General features: G+C 43.5%; 1 protein-coding gene and 1 long non-coding RNA gene across 3 annotated transcripts in view; one reads left to right on the top strand and one right to left on the bottom strand.

The window, feature by feature from the left end:
- LOC111765153 (uncharacterized) overlaps positions 1-3,447 on the top strand; it is a 49,951-nt gene extending 46,504 nt beyond the window's left edge. Inside the window, exon 6 of the long non-coding RNA XR_009185755.1 lies at positions 3,359-3,447. This is a non-coding gene — a long non-coding RNA (uncharacterized lncRNA). The remainder of the gene's footprint in view (positions 1-3,358) is intronic.
- Positions 2,307-19,650, bottom strand: part of POU6F2 (POU class 6 homeobox 2) — a 382,627-nt gene continuing 365,283 nt past the window's right edge. Inside the window, exons 1-3 of one of the 2 annotated variants that reach the window (XR_011648785.1) lie at positions 10,595-10,684; positions 10,243-10,411; positions 9,648-9,911 (exon numbers count right to left, since the gene is read on the bottom strand). Coding sequence is in view for 1 of the 2 variants with exons in the window: in XM_071215088.1 (XP_071071189.1) it covers positions 6,308-6,704; positions 10,243-10,411 (566 nt within the window). In the remaining variant the exon portion in view is untranslated. Of the gene's footprint in view, positions 6,705-9,647; positions 9,912-10,242; positions 10,412-10,594; positions 10,685-19,650 lie in introns of those variants that run through there. The other variant, XM_071215088.1, reaches the window with a different exon arrangement.

Below are 19,650 nucleotides of genomic sequence, written 5' to 3' on the forward strand. Positions count from 1 at the left end.
AGACTGAAGAAGGAAACAAGGACCAGGTCATGAAAGGCACTGGGAGCTAGGCAGGAGTCTCTTCTTCATTCTGAAGGCAATTGGAGGCACCAGAAAGGTTTTAAATAAAAGAGAAATATGTTCATATTGACTTTTTAGAATGATTGTTCTGGTGGCAAGTATAAGATGGGTAGAGCTATAGGAGAATGTTACAGAAATGTAGATGAGAGTCAGAAGAAGCTGAACTAAGAAGTAGCTGGTGGGGTAGAGACCAGAAGACAGATTCAAAAGGAACTTATGGGGCAGCATTGCCAGGACTTGGTGGCTTGGAGTGTGTGTGTGTGTAGGTGGGTTAAGATGAGTCCTGGATTCTGCTAGTGGATGGCTGATAGTTGGAGCCATTAAGAAGATAAAGCAAACAGAAGGAGAAAGTCCATTGCGAGGAGGGTAAGTCATTTTCATAATCTTCTGCTTTAAGGAAACACAGAAATGTTTCATATATTTTAGGAAGATTTTCGATTTTTCAATACACGAAAACCTCCTTAGCTGTTACCTTCTTCTACCGACGATGGTTTAACTCATGGTATGGGAGATAAGCCAAATGGATCAGAACTGCTGCCTGCTTGGATTCCTTTCTGAGGGCAGAACAACGAATGAGGAGCCTAGAACTGTTTGCTAGCAACTGGCTGGTTCTGAACTCTGTCCTACCATAGATTTTTGATTAAACTCATCAACCATTATCCTGCTACACTTGCCACTGAATAGTTTATGTGTATATGGTTAGTTTAGTGGAAAATTATTATTGGAACAGCTTTGGGAATCATTTAAAACAGATACTGGTGATTGTCTTCTAAGTCCAGGTTATTCTTACACATTCATTTTTTGTCTGGAAGTCGGCCTCATGCACTGCTTTTCATTATTTGAATTTTGAAATTCATTTTATTTGTGAAATATTATAACAAGAAGCAAGTGATGATTTCAGTTTCTGGAGAAATATAACTTTTTTCACAATTAATATGAGTTTCTTGAAGTCAAAGATTATTTTCATTTATTTCTGAGTTCTCAGCATATAGAAGTTTCTGGCACATATGAAGTGCTTAGCAGATATTTGTGGAATCTGAACGATTGAATTTAAATGATGGCTGCTTGACTGTTTTTAAAAGAAGACATTTTAGAGTCTCCTAAGTCAAACAACAAGTGTAATCATGAGCAGGACCTTTGCCCAGAATATTTTTAGAGAATTTCAGATAGGAAGAAAGCTGGATAAATGACTTTATTTTGCCTGTCCCCACCCACTGGGACAGAAGCAGCAGCAATTTTTTGCTTCTCTTATAGTTAGATTCCTGGCCACTTTCCTTGCTCATTTATAAGGCATGGTCACTCAGAGTTTTGGTTCTATTGCTTGCTGCAAAACGCTTCTTATCAAAAAGAACAGGAAGTTGAAATTTGGATCATCATGTGGCATAAGAAATGTTTGCTAAGGGTCACTAAAAATATGGCATTCGTGATTCTACATATTATGATTTTTTTTCTCTGCTTTCTTTAGCAAGATGCTCCTGTCTTCCTTCTGAATTAGCAAATTATATACAACATTAACTCATCCATTCTATCCCATTGAATATCAAGCAGGATATTGTGAATGCCCAAAATTACCAGAACATGCAATTAAAGACTTTACTTAAGAGCAGCAAAACTCTTTCCCAGCAAAACTCTATACAACACCTGGCTCACAGCTGGCTGTCAGGAGTAGAAGGTGGTAGCTCTGAGTATTGCCTGCTCGAGATCATGTCTCATCTTCAGCCTTCTGCGTCTATCGAGACTTCCTCTTTTGTGTGGTCGTGGGGATTGGGCACCACGAGGCCCCATCCCTCCACCACAGAGTGGGATGAGTGTGTGACCCAGGAGGGACAAGTCAGCTACACCATTCCCAGGTTAACAGTGGTTGGTTCATAGACAGGCACCTGACTCAGTGTCCTGGGGCTGAGAGTTAACAAACACATCTGAGGAGGGACCCAGGCAGGTCAGGCAGGGCTCTGATGACATCACTGGAACCACAGGATCCGGCCATACTTGAGCTCCACAACAGGACATCCCAGTTAAAGAGCAGAGCTTTCTCTCTCTTTTTACATTTTTAACAAGCTTAAGCTGGATTTCTGTCACTTGCAACCAAAGGAGTCCTAATGAATATAGTATTTCATTTGAAAAGTTAAAATCGTCACAATATTAACCAGTCTGCTTGACCCCTTCTTTAATAAACATTTGAGGTTGCAGTGTATGCTTATTCAAATGCTTACAATTTAAACGACATACCTGAGTTCAAGACACACTTGGAAGCTCATGTCAAACAATTCTTTATTTTTATGGTACAAATTAAAAGTGACAGATCTGAAGCTGTTAAGAAATACACAAAGTGCAGCTTTACTGACCATACAGATATTGCTCTAGATTAAGTACAGTTTTGTCAGTTTTTTTTTTTTTTTTAATGTTAAGCAATCTGTGCAGATAAATCAGCTTTGGTTTCAATATCAGAGCAAGAAAGGAGCTTTTAAATATCCAGTTTGGCTTCTTGGTCACAAGTCCATCATATCAACTTCTCATCATGACAATTTTTTCAAAACAACCCAGTCTATTTTCCTGCCCTCCTTCCTGCTTCCTGCTCCAGGCATGGAGAAGAAAAGCCCTTTGCGGTGGCTCCTCGGTGACCCTGGTGACCAGTCTAGATCATAGCACAGAGGACAAAAAAAATCACTTTCTTGACAACAAATAAACAAAAGTGCTTCACATAATTTCAAGTTGAAGACAAGCAAATCACATGACAAAAAGCTCATTACAAAATGTTATCCAAACAGATTTTACAGTCAAACATTGAAATGAAATTCGATTTCCTTTGTCGCCATCTTTTTAAGCTTGGTCATTAACCGGGTACAAGTAGAGTGCTGAGGTAAAACACTGACGAACAGTTTGTATTTCTTTTTTTTTTTTTTCTTAAAATAGGAACAGTTTAGTATTGCAAGATTGTCAGCAACATTTAGCCATATCTATACAATGTGCATATACCTACAAACATTGAGCTTTGGTCCAGCGTAGAGAAGATGAGCAAAGGCATTTTACGATTTCTTTTTGGTTATAGCTTGAGTTCTTTGATACGCCTCTACTTGTGTGTGTGTTTTTCCTTTCTCCTTTTGCTTTCTTATTCTCTTTAGTGTTTGTGTCTTTGTGTGTGTGTGTATCTGTGTGGTTACAACAGATAGAAACCAAAACCTTGCAGTGTAATTAAAACTCTCAAATGCTGAAAATGTTTTTGGTTGAAAAAGAATTTTAAAAAATCCCCACGTACAAGTGCAAAATGTAACACCAGTTTTCTTTCTTTTTTTAATAGAGAAGAAAATGAAGACGGCAATACTTTAGGAAGAGCTGAGAAAGATATCAAAGCTTGAAATACAATCACATATGCCTGAAGTGGCTTTTATTTTGTTTTTGGCGGCAACCTCGACCTTCAGTTCATGGAAACATAAGAGACACTTAAATGCTATTGGTAGAGGAAGTTGCTTACAAGTGGAAATAAGAAATGTTGTAATAAGGTTAAGCAAGAGGTGTGGTCCCAAAGAGTTACACATTATAATTTATATTCATAAGAATCTGTTCAGGCACCTTTTTATGCCTTGTAGCAAAAAATTTATCTGTAAAAAATTAATATAAGAAGCATTACAACAGCTTATAAATAATTTATAAAACAATATAAAATTATAAAACTATAAAAAAATCACTGCACGTGAATGCTTTTATGACTGTGGGATGAATATATTCCATTTTTTTTCTGCTCTGGAAGATCACATTATTTTATATATCCACTGTCCTAGTTATACCCTCCCAATTATAGTCAGAACTGAGCAGGCCTTATGTAACCGCTGCTGGTATATATTTAAACATTGAACACCCGTCATATGTTATCTTGTTAACTTTTCTTCTTGGGAGCTTTGCTTGATGGAATTTGGAGCAGGTCCTAGGAGAATACAAAATCTGTTTTAATCAATAGATTGTTGGGTTTCTGGGTTATTGGTATTTGTGTAGTTTTTAATTTGGCAAATGTGTATATGATGTTGGCAATGAAGGTCAGGCTAGCTGTGATCCAATTAGCATCAGACTGGCAAAATGGAAACATCTTTACAAGCGACTGGTTCCACTTTCAGGATTTCTTTTAGAGGTTCCTTGCTGGTAGTCTTCTGATTGCTGCATAAATCCATCTTGGGGGGAAATTATACTGTAGCATTTATAGCACCAGCAAGGAGCCAACAGAAGGAAAAGCTCAGTCCCCATTGAGGAAGGAGCTGTTAGGGGAAGAAAATGGTGATTGTAATCAGTTGGGCAACTTGAGGTGAGGTTTCTCTTTTTTTCTTTCAAAAATTTCTTTTAGATAGGACATGAGCATGATTATTAATGAACTATTCAGAAATATTTACATTTCAATAGCAGGCAAATTGATGGTTCTTTTTTGCTTGCCCCTTTAACTAAACACCTTCTGCCTATACTTGGAAGAAAACATCATCTGCAGGAACCGAGGGCTAATTTGCATAGCCAACCCCCGTCGTCTCAGTGTTTCCTTCTGGCTTACAAGGTTATTTTGGCCCATATATCTTTTGGGTGACTTATTTTTAAAAATTGAAATCATCCTCTAGGTCTAATAGTGAAGGCTATTCTGATGTGTTAGATAAGCCACTTCTCTTTTGTTCTTTTAGTGGAGACACTTCACTATTCAAACTTCCTTTCTCCCCCAAGAAACCAGCCCCCAATTCTAATTGCTTAAATTTGTCTGCCAACTTTCGGCTCCATTTATAGATTCCAACAGCAAATTACTGCCCCCCACCCCCCCGAAAAAGTCTGCCATCATAATTGGAATGAAAGGAGTAGCAGAAAAGAGGAGATTAACAGGATCTGCCGCCGTATTTTCTTTTTGGGCCTGATTCTTTGTGTGTGAGAATGGGTGTGTGCATGCTGTGTGTGTACTTTGACTGAAATCTTGAGACATTTCTTTGGCTATCAGACTTCTGAGAGAAATTGCTTTGCACAGAAGCATAAAATAGATGTAAGTATTGAACCAAATGTGCAGCTTATGTTTATATTACAAAATTAGTTTTGGTCAGCTCTCCATGTACGTGGCCAGCAGACTGAGAAAAATCCCAAGCTCTGGTGTGGATGGTGAGCACAATTACGGCTTATGCCAGTGTTGACAGTTCATCAAGCAAAGCCCTAGTTATTCTGGAGTCTCTACTGCATTCCACTAGATCTGAGTGGAAAAGACACTTTGTTCCTCCCCACTTCGGAGGCCCTACCTGCAGACCCTGGAGTCCACGCACAGGGGAGGTGGAGAAATGGAGAGAAAAAGAGAAACACGAGCTCTGTTTTTTTTCCCCCTTTTTTTCAAACCCCTAAGTCAAAGTGAGAAGGAAGCAACAAATGCTTTGGCACACGATCCAGGATGCCTGACCCCCACCCCCAAACAGAAAACAGAAAAAAGAACTTTTCTCAAAATAAAACAAAACAAAAAACACAACAAAACAACAAGAAAGAAAGAAAGCAAGCAAGAGTGAGCCTCACAGAATCGCTTCCATGGTGGCACACACCCCATAGCGGCGACAGTAGATGGGAGAAATCAGGCGTCCTATTTTTCTGACAAGTACAAATGTAAAAATTTGTAACAACTTTACGCACAGAGAAGAAGGAGACTAACCATGGTGTTTGCAATGCCGTGTTTCTGACTTTGGTTAATAGGTTTCAGAATGAATCAGCACTTAGTACCTGGAGGGATGCGGTCCCTCCTCCAGGTGGCAGGCTTGTATTCACTTTTGACAAGAGAAAAGTGTTATTATTTTGTTGTTTTGTGGTTTTTTGTGTCTTTTTGGCTTTGTTTTGTTTGTTTTCTTTTTCCTCAAAACGAGTTCACATTTTCATAATATACAGAAAAAAGTATGTGGTTATTTATTTGGTTCGCTTTAAGTCCATTAAAAAACTGGCTTTGGGGAGACAGGTGGGGGAGGAATCTATCCTGCCACACACATCTTCAGGGTGGTGTGTTCCTGGTTTAAAAATTTCCAAGAAAAAAAAAAATTTGTTTTTTTGAAAACCAATGGACTAGTAAACCATTCTGTCCACTTGGTAGTTTTCTTAGTCTCTTACTTACAAGGGTGATGGCTGGGGATTTTTTTTTTTTTAATTTTTAAAACATTTTAAATTTTTTTAATTTTTTCTTTTTTTTTTTTTTTTGGCAGAGTCCCGAGGGTGGAGTTTCGTGTCTGTGAATTTCACTTTTGATTACGAGGTGGGCATCTCTTCAGGAGTTTTCTTCCAGAGAGTCTGTTAAGGGCTCCAGAGGGACGCCCGTGGCCGGTTCGTGCTGTTTTAAGCGTTTAATTGTGTTCTTCAGGGCTTGCCTCTTATTGCAGAACCAAACTCTAACTACTTCCCGGTCATAGTTCAGCTTCTCGGCAATTTCGGTCATTTCCTGCCCCGAGGGGTGTGTGTTCTTCTCAAAGTGGGCATTGAGGATCTCGAGGGCCTGGGGCGTGAAGGAGGTGCGCCGCTTGCGCTTTTTGGACGGCTCGCTCCCGATAAACTCGGTCAGGTTCTGCATACCTGCTCGGTGGCGGGCCTCAGCCTCAGCCATCCACCGCTCAAGCACCGGCTTGATCTTCTGGGCACTTTTAGGGGTGATGTCCAGCTTTTCAAACCTGGCAGGATACAAAAGGCCAGGGTTCAGTTTGGCTGTCAGACTGCTAGCTATAGTGTTCTCTTGGGCTTCCTGTGGTAGGAAAAAGTGGCTTCTCAGGATGGTGTGTCTGGGGGGAGAATTGAGAAAGAACAGTCTTACACTGCGTCCTCGGCCAGGGTGGGCCTCCTGCCTGCCTGCCTGACGGGCTGGCAGAGCGAAGTCACTCCAGATTCACAGCCAGCGGCCCGGTAGCCGTCCCTGAGCTCTGCAGCCAGCGCCCGCCCTCCTCCAAGCATGCTTCGTGCCAGGGCATGCGATGCACCCCCCCGCCAGCACGCAGACACCCAGACAGACACGCAGACGCGAGGGCGAGGAGACGCGGGGAGAACAGCAAGACACGGGACAGCGGTGGAAGGAAAAACAAGCGCGACTCAGATCTCCCCCTGCAGGCCCAGAGGTCAAAGCTTTCATTCGAATTGCACCAGCATCGTTTCCCCAATCCTCAGAATCCTTAAGGCAAAGAGGAACACCCGGAAGTGATATCAAAGACGGTCCTTTTTTTTTTTTTCCCAATCATTCTTTTCATGCTTTATATTTGGCTTTTTTAAAGTCCGTCCCATCCCCCCCACCCTCACATTGACTCGATGAAGAAAATGTTATAGTTCTTATACAGTCAGGGATGGCACCTGGGATGTGCCATTTAAAACTCTCTTTTTTGTGACTCAGTTTAACCTCTCTCTCAGCTCTCTCTTTGGATCACAATTTTCACCATATGTGAGCATATGGTAAAACAACCCATTGCTACTTTACTGCTCTCTAAGAACTCTCCACCCCTGGCTGTACTAAGCCTCACTCCTTCCAAACACTGCCCGGCATAATGGTTGACTTTTGCACCAGGGCATCAAGCTGTGTTTAATGTGAGATATCTGCGAACTGTACCTGAATGATGCCATTTTCTGTAAATGAGGTCTTCTAGATATCAATTGCCATCACCCATTCTTTGCTACATTGGCTTTAAAAAATATGAAGCATCTTGGAAAAAATTATATAGAGTGTTTTAAGAGGTCATCCTGGAACTTAATTCATATTCTCAATGAAATACAAAAAGGCACCTCTTTCTTTTCGTTTGTCTGCTTGTTCGTTCTAAACCCAGATTTACAACCATCCAATACGACAAGTTTGGATACAAAGAATTGCCCTCTCTCTGTTAAAGTGTTCAATGCTGTTGAAAACAGCAGTGCTCAGACTGCGGATTGCATGTTATTACAACGGTCCGTTCTCACAGAATTAACGTGAACCTGCTTTAGTCAGTCAGAATGTTTTGTAAGGATGCTTGCAAAGGGACAGAAAAGGATAGCTTCCATTATGTGCCGTAATCTTATTTTTGGCACCATATCTTTTGTTGTGGTGAGCAGCACAAATGGTATCAATTTCTAATGTGATTCTCCTCAGCATTCCCTTCCATGCATAGTTCATGGAGTTATTTGTTTACTTTAGAAAAGAACAACAACATCGACTACCAATCAAGCAGGGAAGAAGTACATTTTGCTTTCAATACAGATGGAACGAATCATTTAATGTCATTTAATGAGCTTGGCACTGCTGGCAAGCTCCCCAAAGTTTCTCATCGCCATACCAATTTGCTATGCACCACATTTTGTCGTCATTCACTGTCAGAACCCCAGGCTTATACTCTTGATAGCACAGCAGGCTTTATACAGCACTGACGGCTGAAGCTTGTGAAAAGGATGTCTAGGGTTTTGCAAGGTTTTCTTCCTTTGTGTCTCTGACACAGAGAGCCTCCTCAAAGCAGCACCTAGGAGTCACCACAGCTAACAAGGGAGAGGGGTCACAGGGGTGCGTGGGCTCAAATGCACCCTTTAAATGAAACTGTCCTAATGTCAGACCTAGGTCTTTCTCAAGACTTTTCATTTCTTGTTGGATAGCTTGTAAGGCTACCTCACGGAAACACTGGAAGGTAGAGAAAGGCCAGAAAGTCAAGGCATGTTCTATTATATAATGAATTCCCAAGGTCTCCTTTCATTATAACCATAGGCTGGTTTGGTTTTTTTTGTTTGTTTGTTTGCTTTGGTTCTGCCCCCTGGGGAAGACCTTAGAAATCAACATAGTTTCTTGGGAATGCCCAAGAAAAACTACACAAAATAGTAAAAACATTAACTAGCCCTCAAACCAATAAAGGGCCATCACATTTTAGGGCTAAAAAATAAGCCAAAGAGGTATTGAGCAACAATAGCAAATTGGCAACAGCATAAAAACCTGTGGCTGCCTTTATCCCAAGGCTGTCAAGATGAAACAAAATTAGTGTTTCCCAACAGGGAGTGGAGAGTATTCATATCGTTGATGCTGCTTGTTAGTGTTGATGCTTCGGTACATGTTGTTTGGAATAACATATACAAGCCTTGAAACAAATTTCCCAGCAGTGGTTTCCTTGTATAGGCTGAATAAAGGTTATTTTCTACAGGGAGGTATCTTATAAGAAAAAACAGTAGGGGAGGCCATAGAAGTCAGAGGATCCTATGGTGCTTTTTGTATTTAACAACAATCAATGGGTTTTATGGAAAATCATTGAGCAAAATGTGAGCTGCAAGCTACTACCCCATACTGATGTTATTTATAACCTTAGTCTTAAACTGCAGGAAAAGTACACTTCCGTCCTTTGGGGAATACATTAAAAGTATAAAGAGGAGATAAAAAGACAGCATTTCATGGATCACCAAGAACAAAATCCACTTAAATGAGTTTAGAGTTGGTTTCTTGGCTTTTCCTGATGGAAGAGGACTCGGAAGGCATTGCCCAAGAGGCAAAAGCTCTCACCGAGTGCCTTGGCACCTCATGCATAAACATGGGATTAGTGCAACGCGCGCACACACACACACACACATGCATGGGGCCTGCAGCTGAGGCCGTAACCCAGGTCAACTTGAACACAACCAAGGCGGGATTCTGTCATTTATTTCTTTAATTTGGGGGGTGGGGGTGAGGGGAGGCTAAGGTTAGGCCAGATTCTCCCTCCCGTTTCCTGGGCCATTTAAAGCTGCTGCTTCTTTATAAAATACGCTTTTAAAGCTGAGTCTGGGAAGGCAAGTTTAAAAAATTGCTTCAAGATAGCGGTTCCTTTTCTTTTTAATGCGTTCCTTCTTGGCAAATCCTCATAGCCATCTCTGGGCAGAAATGGCGGGAGTGTGCACACCATCAGGGCCAGGGACTGCGAAGAGGAAACGGGCTCTCAGCCACAAAGGAGTGTGGTGCTGGAGGAAGCCCACCCCCCGGCCCCCAGCCTCGGGCAGGGTGTTTCCAATGAGACCACCTTGGAAGTCCTCTGTGAGTTGACAGGGGTCATCAGGCAAGGACCCCAGCTCTGTGTTAGCACCTGGATTGGCACTGTAGAGCGTCAGTTCCCACCCACGGCCGCCCCACCCTCGGCTCCCGCGCGCTGCCCCTCCAGCTTTGCCCACCCGGAGAAGAAAAGCGGAGCCACGAGGACCGAGGCGGCCCGGGCCGGCCAGGAGAGGGGACAGCATGCGGGCACGGGTTACCTGCAGATGGCCGACTGGCTGTACGCGGGGCCCTCTGTGGCACTGAGCGCCTGCCCCACCTGAGTCTGGGTCAGGCCAAGCGACAGGCGCCGGATTTTAAAAGCTTTGGCAAATTCTCGGATCTCCTCCAGATTAACCCCATCCACCTCACCCGCTGCCGTTTGAGGATCTGTGGAGATGTTTTTAAAAACAGGATCAACATGTCAACACACAGCCGAGTCCTCCCTGTTTATCTGGGTTTATAAGAGAGTGGCTCTCCTTAACAGCAGAGCATCGGGAGACCAGCTTGGCAGAAGGTTCTCTGGATCACCCTGGGGAAGGCGCCCCAAGCCCCCTCCTCAACTCGTCACACCTCAAATCAGCCTTGGAGATGTGCCATCCCAGACCCAGCCACAGCTCAGCTCACAACGCAGGAGCCTGCTTCCGAGGGCTGAGCCTCTCACGGCCAGTGTGGGGACCTCCCCCTTGCTATGGGGGCTGCAGCGCCCTTTGGCCGGTAAATATGAGCAACTATTGTGCAAAAATTTGAAGAGGGGAGGGTTTCAATTTGAAATGTCTTAAATGGGATTTTTTTAGTGCTGAAAAACGCCCCTGATGAGAAAATCATTTTGCAATTTTTTTTACCCTTCCCTGGATGCCCCTTAGTCAGGTTAATTGACGATAATGTTGCCTAATTTCTTGTGTTGACACGAGCCCCTCAGAAAAGCATGCTTAGGAAGCTGGGAGAATAATACTGTCTTTTCCCCTCCATAGTCATTTACTGACACTGGCGCTTTTGTCCCCTGAAAGGGCACATGATAAAAAATGCCACAGGAAGGCTCCTTTGGTGCCTGATAACGTGGTCAATTTAGGACTTACCAAGGAAAATGACACAACAGCTGGAGATGAAACTCCTCCCCCCAGCTACTGATCCCTGGATAAACAAGAGCGTCCGCCAAGCTGGAGACAGCATGGGACGGGAAGGGCAGAGGATTTCAAAGTGCTGCTCTGTCCTGCCTGTCGGGAAGCCAGTCTCCCTGCAAGCCGCCTCTGTTGTTCTCCACATCCCTTGGACTTCGGTGAAAAGCTTGTCTTTTCCTCTTTCTGCACAATAACCCATCCATTTCAGTAAAGTCGAGTACTTGTCCAAGGGAGAACTGTATCCCTCTTCTGGGCCAGGGCCATAGAAACCCCTGGGATCATAAAACAGAATAAACATCTGCATCCCAAGTGCCACTTTTCCAAGGACTTTTCACACAAGGATATTAATATTTGTGGGATCTTGTAGCCTCATGTGCAGATTTTCATTATAGGGGAGGGGCCCCTCCTGCCTAAGGAAAATGGACCCCATCAAGAGAATCATCAGCAGAGGGTGCGCACGGTACCTTTATCCTCACATTTTTAAAAAGTCCCGTATGAATTTTTTATGCCATTGGTCCTCATTTCATTTGTGGACGGATGAAAAAGCAGTATGACCACTGCCATCAGTCTATAAGTATTTGTTTCAATGACTCCTGGGACCCTTACATTGCATGGAGGGAGGGAGCATGAGAAAGATATGAAGCAGTCCCGACCTCTGAGGGGTTTACAGTCCACAGGGGGCCTGGGGGATCGATACGGATGTGTAAGGAACATTACAGAAAAATACCAGGCAGAGTATAATCAAGAAGTAATGGTGCAATGCCCAGACCAGAGCGTGCAGAGAAGGGGGAGGTGAGGGGGGAAGGCTTGGTGGGGCCTCAGCCAGAGGGCAGCTTTTGGAGAGTGAGGGGCCGTGTTGCAGTCGGTGGGATGGGGAGGCAGGGAGGAGCAAAGCATTGTGGGGGCTTGGAAGGCTGCTAGCAGGGCGGAGTGGGGAGCTTGGCTAGGAAAGGTGACTCTTTCTGTGAATCACATTGACAGCCTGTGTGCGGGCGGATTATTATAAAACTGGTGTGGCTGATATGATTAATTAAAACCCTGCTTCTGCCCCTGGAAGCTTGGCAGCATTGTGGCTCCCTGCTGGAGCCCCATCTTTGGCGCTTACATCCCCAGGATGTTGGCCTGGCCCAGCCTCAAGGGCTCCCTGGAGATCCTAAGAGGTCACTCATATCCACTCACACGGCAGCCTTGAGCCCCTCCGTGCATGTCTTCATTTGAACATTCCTCCAGCAGAAGTTGCAAATGAACAGTCTGCAAATAAAACCCAGCTTTCCTACTGTTAAAAAAAAGTATTCGCCAATATTGAAACATGGAGAGACTTTTAAAGAAAATCTGCATTTTTTGCCTCCTTTTGAAATTCTAGAAGACTTGGCAGTGCTTGGCCTGCATTTAGGCTCAGGAACAACTAGTGGACTGGCACATCTGCCCATCCCCAGACCTCCTCAGGCTTGCTGCCTGCTGAGACGGAGGGTTTTACGTTTGGGACCCCTCTATTTAGATCACACACTCTTAAAGGGTTGATATAACCTCCGAGGGGGCAAAATTTGGATTGTGTGTGTGTGGGCAAGTTTTAGATATTCCAATGGCTTGTGGTTCCAGAAAGTGCCACAGTACATAAAGAGACATACTGTGTATCTGTGGCATTAACATTTCATAGGGGCGAGGGGACAATTAGGCAAAAATAGTCTAAAATGGGTCCTGGCAGGGGGAGGGGTGATCATAAAAAAAACTAGTTGGGAAACACTGGCTTTGAGGAGTGAGGGACATGGGGGACCGACTGGTCTAGTGAGACAGGGGCCTGGCCCCTCTCCGAGAGAGAGGGCAGAAGTGGCTGACAACCTTGCAAGGTGGACAGCGGAAGTTCAGAAGAGCGGGTTAGTAGATGGAGGAGGGAGCTGTTCCTCCTTTTAGGATTGTGGTTTCTTATTGGGTGGGTATGAGAATCACCTGGTGGGGCGCAGGAACATGCCTTTTTAACAAGAATCACAGGAGGTTCTGACGAGGGGACGTGGGTCCTCCGTTCTGAACTCCCTCTCCAGGGTGGCTCTGGTCTGACCGGGGCTGGGCATGACATTTTCTGAGGGGCATTGTCTTCCCTTGACCCTTTAATATTATTATTCACCAGGTTCCACTGCACAGCTGCTGTCCCACCTGTGGAAGATTGATGGGGCCAGACAGACCCTTTGAGGAGGGTCACACCCCATCTTAGCCCTTTCCCTGCACCCACTCGCACCCACTCCCACATCTCAAGATGTTTACAAGTGGCAAACATCTTGAGAGCAGCAGACTGGGGTTGCCAGTGTGCTGTGGAGTTGGGGGGAGAGTGTTTCTCTGAGCAAAGCTAAGTAGCTCTTGTGGAAAGCAAATGTGAGATCTTGGCTTATGTTAACCCCATGCCTAGAATTAGTTGAGTTAACCAGCACATCAGGAGCCCGCCCCAGGGCTGGTGTTGCCACCAGACTTGGTGGTGCAGTGATGGGCAGGTTTATGACTCTGGTTGCGAGTCTTTGTAAGTCAGTTATATCCTGTTTCTTCCCTTCCCCTTCAGCCTTCATTGTCTTTTATCTCCTGGCTAGTTCCTTGAGTCTAGGAATTAAATCTGTGTGTGTGATTGGGCAGATTGCATTTTGCCAGAACACTGAGAGTTGAAAAGCAAATTGTGGACTTCAGTCCCATTGCATTGTGAAGCATTGTGTGGAGTAGCAATAATTTCAAGCTAAAGCTCAGAGATTTGGGAGCCTGGGCCACTGTCTTCCATGGGCCTCCCTGCCCTCCCCCCAGTAAACATTCATTACACTGGGAAGCTGGGCTCTTTCTTGTTCCTCTCATACATTTCCCATTTTTGTCTTCTTTCTGGCTCACATACAAAGGGGTAGAATAGAAATTCTTGTGAAATTTAAACAGGGTGATGGTCTATTGGACAAAGGCTCAGGAAGGGGGACTCGGCATCTTTTTTATTGCAATTTGTTGATTGCTGGAGGTTTCTTTACATTCGTGTTCTCATCCATAAAAGTCAGACAGCAAATGTATTATTATGATTTTGCTCCATGAGTTCTAAGTCTATAAAAGTTCTCCCCAGCCAAATAAGGGGCCCACCCCTGGACAAATTTTAGTTTTGCCCTGATTACAATCTGCTGGACTTGTCTTCACATATTGAGATAATGCATTAGATGGTGACTGTTGGATGTTTTGAATTTATCAAAAGATTAAGGCTATTTCCCCCTAAAAAGTTTCTGCCTTAAACCCTTAGGTTTTGCCTACTGTTGGAAAATTTCCCCTTCCTTAAGGGATATATGCTTTTCTGGTTGAGGAGGGGAAGCAAGAGGTGAATATGGTAAGTGAAGCCTTCCTTGGACTGTCACTTGGGCTCTAAGTCTAGCTCAGACCTTGAGACTCCATCAAAAGATCAGTCTGGCTTTTAGTCATCCATTCTCTAGGTCTGGGAAGGTTGGGTTAATTTTAAGGATGGATTTGAGTCCACCTTAATGGGGACCTCAGGGGGATTCCTGACTCCCCAGGAGGTGGATCTAACACCTTAGCCAACTCCAAGGGCAACTCAGGGTGAGGTTTCTCTGGAATGAGGAGGAAATGGCACTTTGTATGAAAGTTTGTTCCAGATGGTCAGTCCAATCTATTAAATACCATGACTGCCAGAGTCCACCCTGAATCTGATGCCTGTTTAAGCAGCTGAAAGATTTCAGCCTACATGGGGATTACCTTGCCTGGATGTTTAAGATAATATGATGTTGTAAATTGGCAGCAACTCATGAGTACAGCAATGACATTTCCCAAATCAAATCTGGAATGTGTGGACTGAAAAGTAAAAGGAATTTTTTGGGGGAGCTAAATGCAAATTGCGTGAAAACACACCTGTTCTGTAGAATTTGGTTGTATGTTCACTGGGCTCATTCTGAATCAAGTGCTCATAATGAAGAAGACCAGATTCTTTCTTTTTTTAGCTTAGCTCCATCTGTAAGCCTGGGCATCAGGGTAAGGGGTTGCCAAGTGGCAGAGCAGTCACCGTCCATCAGCATCATCTTTCTATGACTCCCTGCTTGTGGGATTGTTATAGGAGAAATATGCAGCTTTAAAGAAGCTGCATGTATGAATTAACTGCCTCATGGAAACATCCATCTGCTTTTTAGTGCTATTCTCATAGCAAGTAATGGGCATATTTACCAAACATTTTTGAGAAATAAGGAACCATTTGAAAATGTGCAATACAATTTGGGAGAACAGCATACTTGCAACATGGTGACTTCATTGGGTTGTAGAAATGGTGTGACTTGTGATCACGTGAATTGGGGCTCCAATGGGCTGTAAACTATAGCCAGGTACTTTTGTGTTTACTTAATAGTTTCGGTTTTCCTGGGACCAACTATCAGTCTTTTGCTGTCTAAGATCAAGCTTATAAGCTAAGAGTTTTAAAAGAAAGAGTGTACTGAAGAAACAAAATGGAGCAAAACCCAGTAAACAATCAAAATCCCTAAATCTATCTATTTTAAAATAGTACATTGTAAATCTTGGACCAAATTGGGACACCTGACAAGTTATTTGTGTGACTTTTCTTCTAGACGTTCCAAAAACCTTGATTATAGAAACTGTTCATGAATCCAATGACTATGGAGACTGGGCAAGGTTTAACACAGGACAAGCTGTGTATTTGCAATGAAGAGGCACCATGCAGATGTTCTAGTAAGTGTGCATATGCATATTTGATAATTCCGAGCCCAGGTGCAGTGTTCTTCGCGTATGTTGATCTTCTTATCCTTACAAAGGCATTAACTCGGCACTCGTTTCCCTAGAGTCTGGAAGATTTTTGGAGGGTCCACCCACTCTAGATTGCCTGGAACAATGGCGGATTGGCTGGAACTAGGGTCAGAGTCAATGACCATGATGTGGAAGATTCATTGACCACGGCTTCAAACAAAAGTTCAAATCCAATTTGACCTGGGTCAAATTTAACGCCCTTGGCCCATTGGCAGGATTTGTTGGTCAATTAACCACACAACTCAATTCAAGGATCAGCTACTCTGGAAAATCTTTCTGTTCTGTCTCTGCCTCTAAAACAGAAATAACTATCCACTCGATTGCTGTAGCCCCTGTACATATGTCAATCATAGCATATTTTCTCTTTATTGTAACTGTGTTTCTTTGCTATTGGTTCATGAACTCCCCAGGTCCACGACTTGCTTGTTTCTGCTGTCTTCATTTCTATCTCTTTGCCTGGCATATACATCGTGTTCACAAGTGTTATTTTTTATTTTAAATTGACAATCTTTGACTAAAACAACCTTCTTCTTCCCTGTAATTTAGCCTTCATAGCAACTACCTCTGAAGTATGTAGTTCAGTCTGCCCACCTTAGCCTAGCTACAGATGTGAAATTTAATCTCAGAGAAAAGGAATTTTAAATGCATATTTCATTCTTGAATATAACTTTCAAAATAAGTAAAATGTCTGGGTTTTCTCTTCACAGTGATGCACAGAAAATCCTGTGCTTTAATTACAAGGCATAAGCTCAGGCTTTTAAAAAATTATTTAAAAAAATATTTAGGTAGATCTATCTTAGGTCATTCAAATTTCATCAGATTAAGGCCGGATGTAAGCATCCCGTCTTTTAAGGCTCTGGTAGTATGTAGAATGTGCACTATCCTTTGAATCAGACTACATGGGGTCCCATCCCGGCTCTGTCACCCATTAGATTTGTCACACAGGGTGTCATGGCCTCTAAGGTAGGACTGCAGTGGACCCCGAGGCTGACCCTTATGACATAAGATGGCCAAGATGGGTTTAACTTTTCAGGATCTAGCAGGTGCCAGTTTCAATATCTGAAAATGAGGATTTATGTTACCTTGTTGAGAGTATTAGTGAGTAAAATATTGCAAGTACGTTGGAAATGGCTACTTTACAAATGAAACCTCTAATAGCAGTTTTTTTGGGGTAACTGGTATCAGAAAATGATGCGGGTATAATCCGTTCTACGGTTGGGTTTTGGGATAGAAGAGAATCACCCAAACAGTGTGCTCAAAATCTTAGCGATTATTTTAATTTCAGCAATGGGTTTGCTGCAAACTCTGACCCTTGGTGGTGCTGCTAGATACTCTCAGAACAGCCAGAGAAGACAGTGTAGAGCTAGCAGGGGTTCCTCCTTCAAACTCTGCATATGCGTTTTCTGCTTCAACATTTGGTAAAGATATCCTCCCCCCGCCCCCCCATTCTTTATATTTCCATCAAGGACTGCAATATGATTCACTTCTTATAAACCTAAAACTTCAATGCTCCATCGGTCACAGGGCAATTGAAATTCCACCTGGCCTATCAAGAACCCCTGTATTTAGGCAGGTTCTTTTTTTTTTTTTTTTTAAAGATTTAAAGATTTATTTATTTATTTAATCCCCCCCCACTCCCCTGGTTGTCTGTTCTTGGTGTCTATTTGCTGCGTCTTGTTTCTTTTGTCCGCTTCTGTTGTCAGCGGCACGGGAAGTGTGGGCAGCGCCATTCCTGGGCAGGCTGCTCTTTCTTTTCACGCTGGGCGGCTCTCCTCACGGGCGCACTCCTTGCGAGTGGGGCTCCCCCACGCGGGGGACACCCTTGCGTGGCACGGCACTCGTTGCGCACATGAGCGCTGCGCATGGCCAGCTCCACACGGATCAAGGAGGCCCGGGTTTGAACCGCGGACCTCCCATATGGTAGACGGACGCCCTAACCACTGGGCCAAAGTCCATTTCCCGGCAGGTTCTTGATTTCTGGAAAGGGTGAGTCCTTCTCTGACCAGCTTGAAACAAGTGACTAGAAAGTCTCCAGTCCCATCCCTCTCTATGTCTCTCCATTTGTTCACTCATCTGTTTGTCCATCTACCTAACAAGTATTGAATATTTATGTAAAAAACTGTTTTGGAGGGGTGGTTTGTACTTTTTTATCTTTAACTTATTTCTTCTCTAGAAATATTTGGCCTAGGCCCCTTTTCATTCAGGACCAATGCTTAGCATCCTATCCTGTGATCTTGCTGTCATTTAGAAGCAGAGTATTCTGCAGGACCGTATGCTGACTATTGAATTGGAACTAAATTTGAATCTTTTCCCAGAATAGGTAATCCATTTAAACCGGTTCTTTCAGAATAATGGCTGTTAACATTTATTGAGTAATTATTTGCCAGATAATATTAAGGGCTTACATGAATTATTTCATTTAATTTTTTCAGCCCTTTGATGTAGGTAATATTATGAGTCAATATTACAGATGCAGCAAACCTCAGGAATATGTTTGCCGATGATAACGCTTGTGAGCTAGAGAAGGGATTTAAGCCAGGCCTGTCTGACTGCAAAGCCTAGACTGGGCATAGTGCATAATGAAGAGATAATAATAACTATTAATGGCTAAATTTATAGAGTGATTGCCACGTACCAGACACTGTATTGAGGGCTTGGCATCCATTATGTCATGTAATTCTCCTAAAAACTCTAGGAAGTTGGTCCTAGTCAGGGAAAACCTGGTTATAATTAAATTCATTTTATCTATGATTTTATTCAAGTAGGGCTAAAGTGTCTGGTCCAAATGAGAGGCTTTGTATAGCTAAACTACCTACAATAACAAGCTGATGGCAAACTCCTTATATGCCCTGAACCTCTGGTGTTGACTTTAAGATCAAGAGTATCCAGGTTAATCCACACCTTTTTTTGCTGGAATTCTCCAAATAATTGAACATATATATACATTTTTTGGGGGGAGGAGTATGCCGGTATAGTGAGAACACAATGACCTCCATTCATCCTCCAGTTTGCTTTGCCTTATCAGGCTTGTCCCACACTCTGGGAGGATCCCTACTCCTGGTATAACAGGACAGTCACAATGTGTGATCCAACACAGACCCTTGAGGATGCTCATCTCCTGGCCCAGATGTCTAGGCAATGCTGTAGCCCTTTCAACCCCTCGCTACTGGATCACAGGTCCCTGGCGACAGAGAGCCTGTGCACGTGTACTGCAATTTTATACGTATGTAAAAATTGCCCTAAAGGAGAATAACTGACTATATAAATTAGACCATTGCCCATTCATCCTAGGGCGCTTCCATTTGCATGTGACAAATATTGTCTTTACCTAGAGCCAAATACCATTCTAATATATATATATATGGCCTGCTCAGGGAGGCAGGCTTGCAGGCTTATTTTATTTTATGAATGGTTGTTCAGAAGTTTCCCACCTGATTCCAGCCCACGCAGTTTCCCCGACATACCACTGGAGGTGGCTCATTGGGCATACACCCTCGCCCGCCCACAGAAACACTCTCTTTTATTTCTTCTGACACTTACACGTGGATTGGCAGGGGACCTCAAACACTCGGAGAAGCAGCTGGACCCGCCGCCCGAGCGCCCATTGCTGGTTATTTCAGTTCCGAGCTACGTGGCTCGCGCCCTGCGGGCTGCTCAGTCTCTGCCTTCTGAAGTGGGGGGACTGACTCAGCACATCAGGAACCACTCGCCATGGAGCCCGGCCCCCTGCCCTCCCTC

Source organism: Dasypus novemcinctus, chromosome 5 (assembly GCF_030445035.2).
Source record: "Dasypus novemcinctus isolate mDasNov1 chromosome 5, mDasNov1.1.hap2, whole genome shotgun sequence".
NCBI classification, from domain to species: Eukaryota; Metazoa; Chordata; class Mammalia; order Cingulata; family Dasypodidae; genus Dasypus; species Dasypus novemcinctus.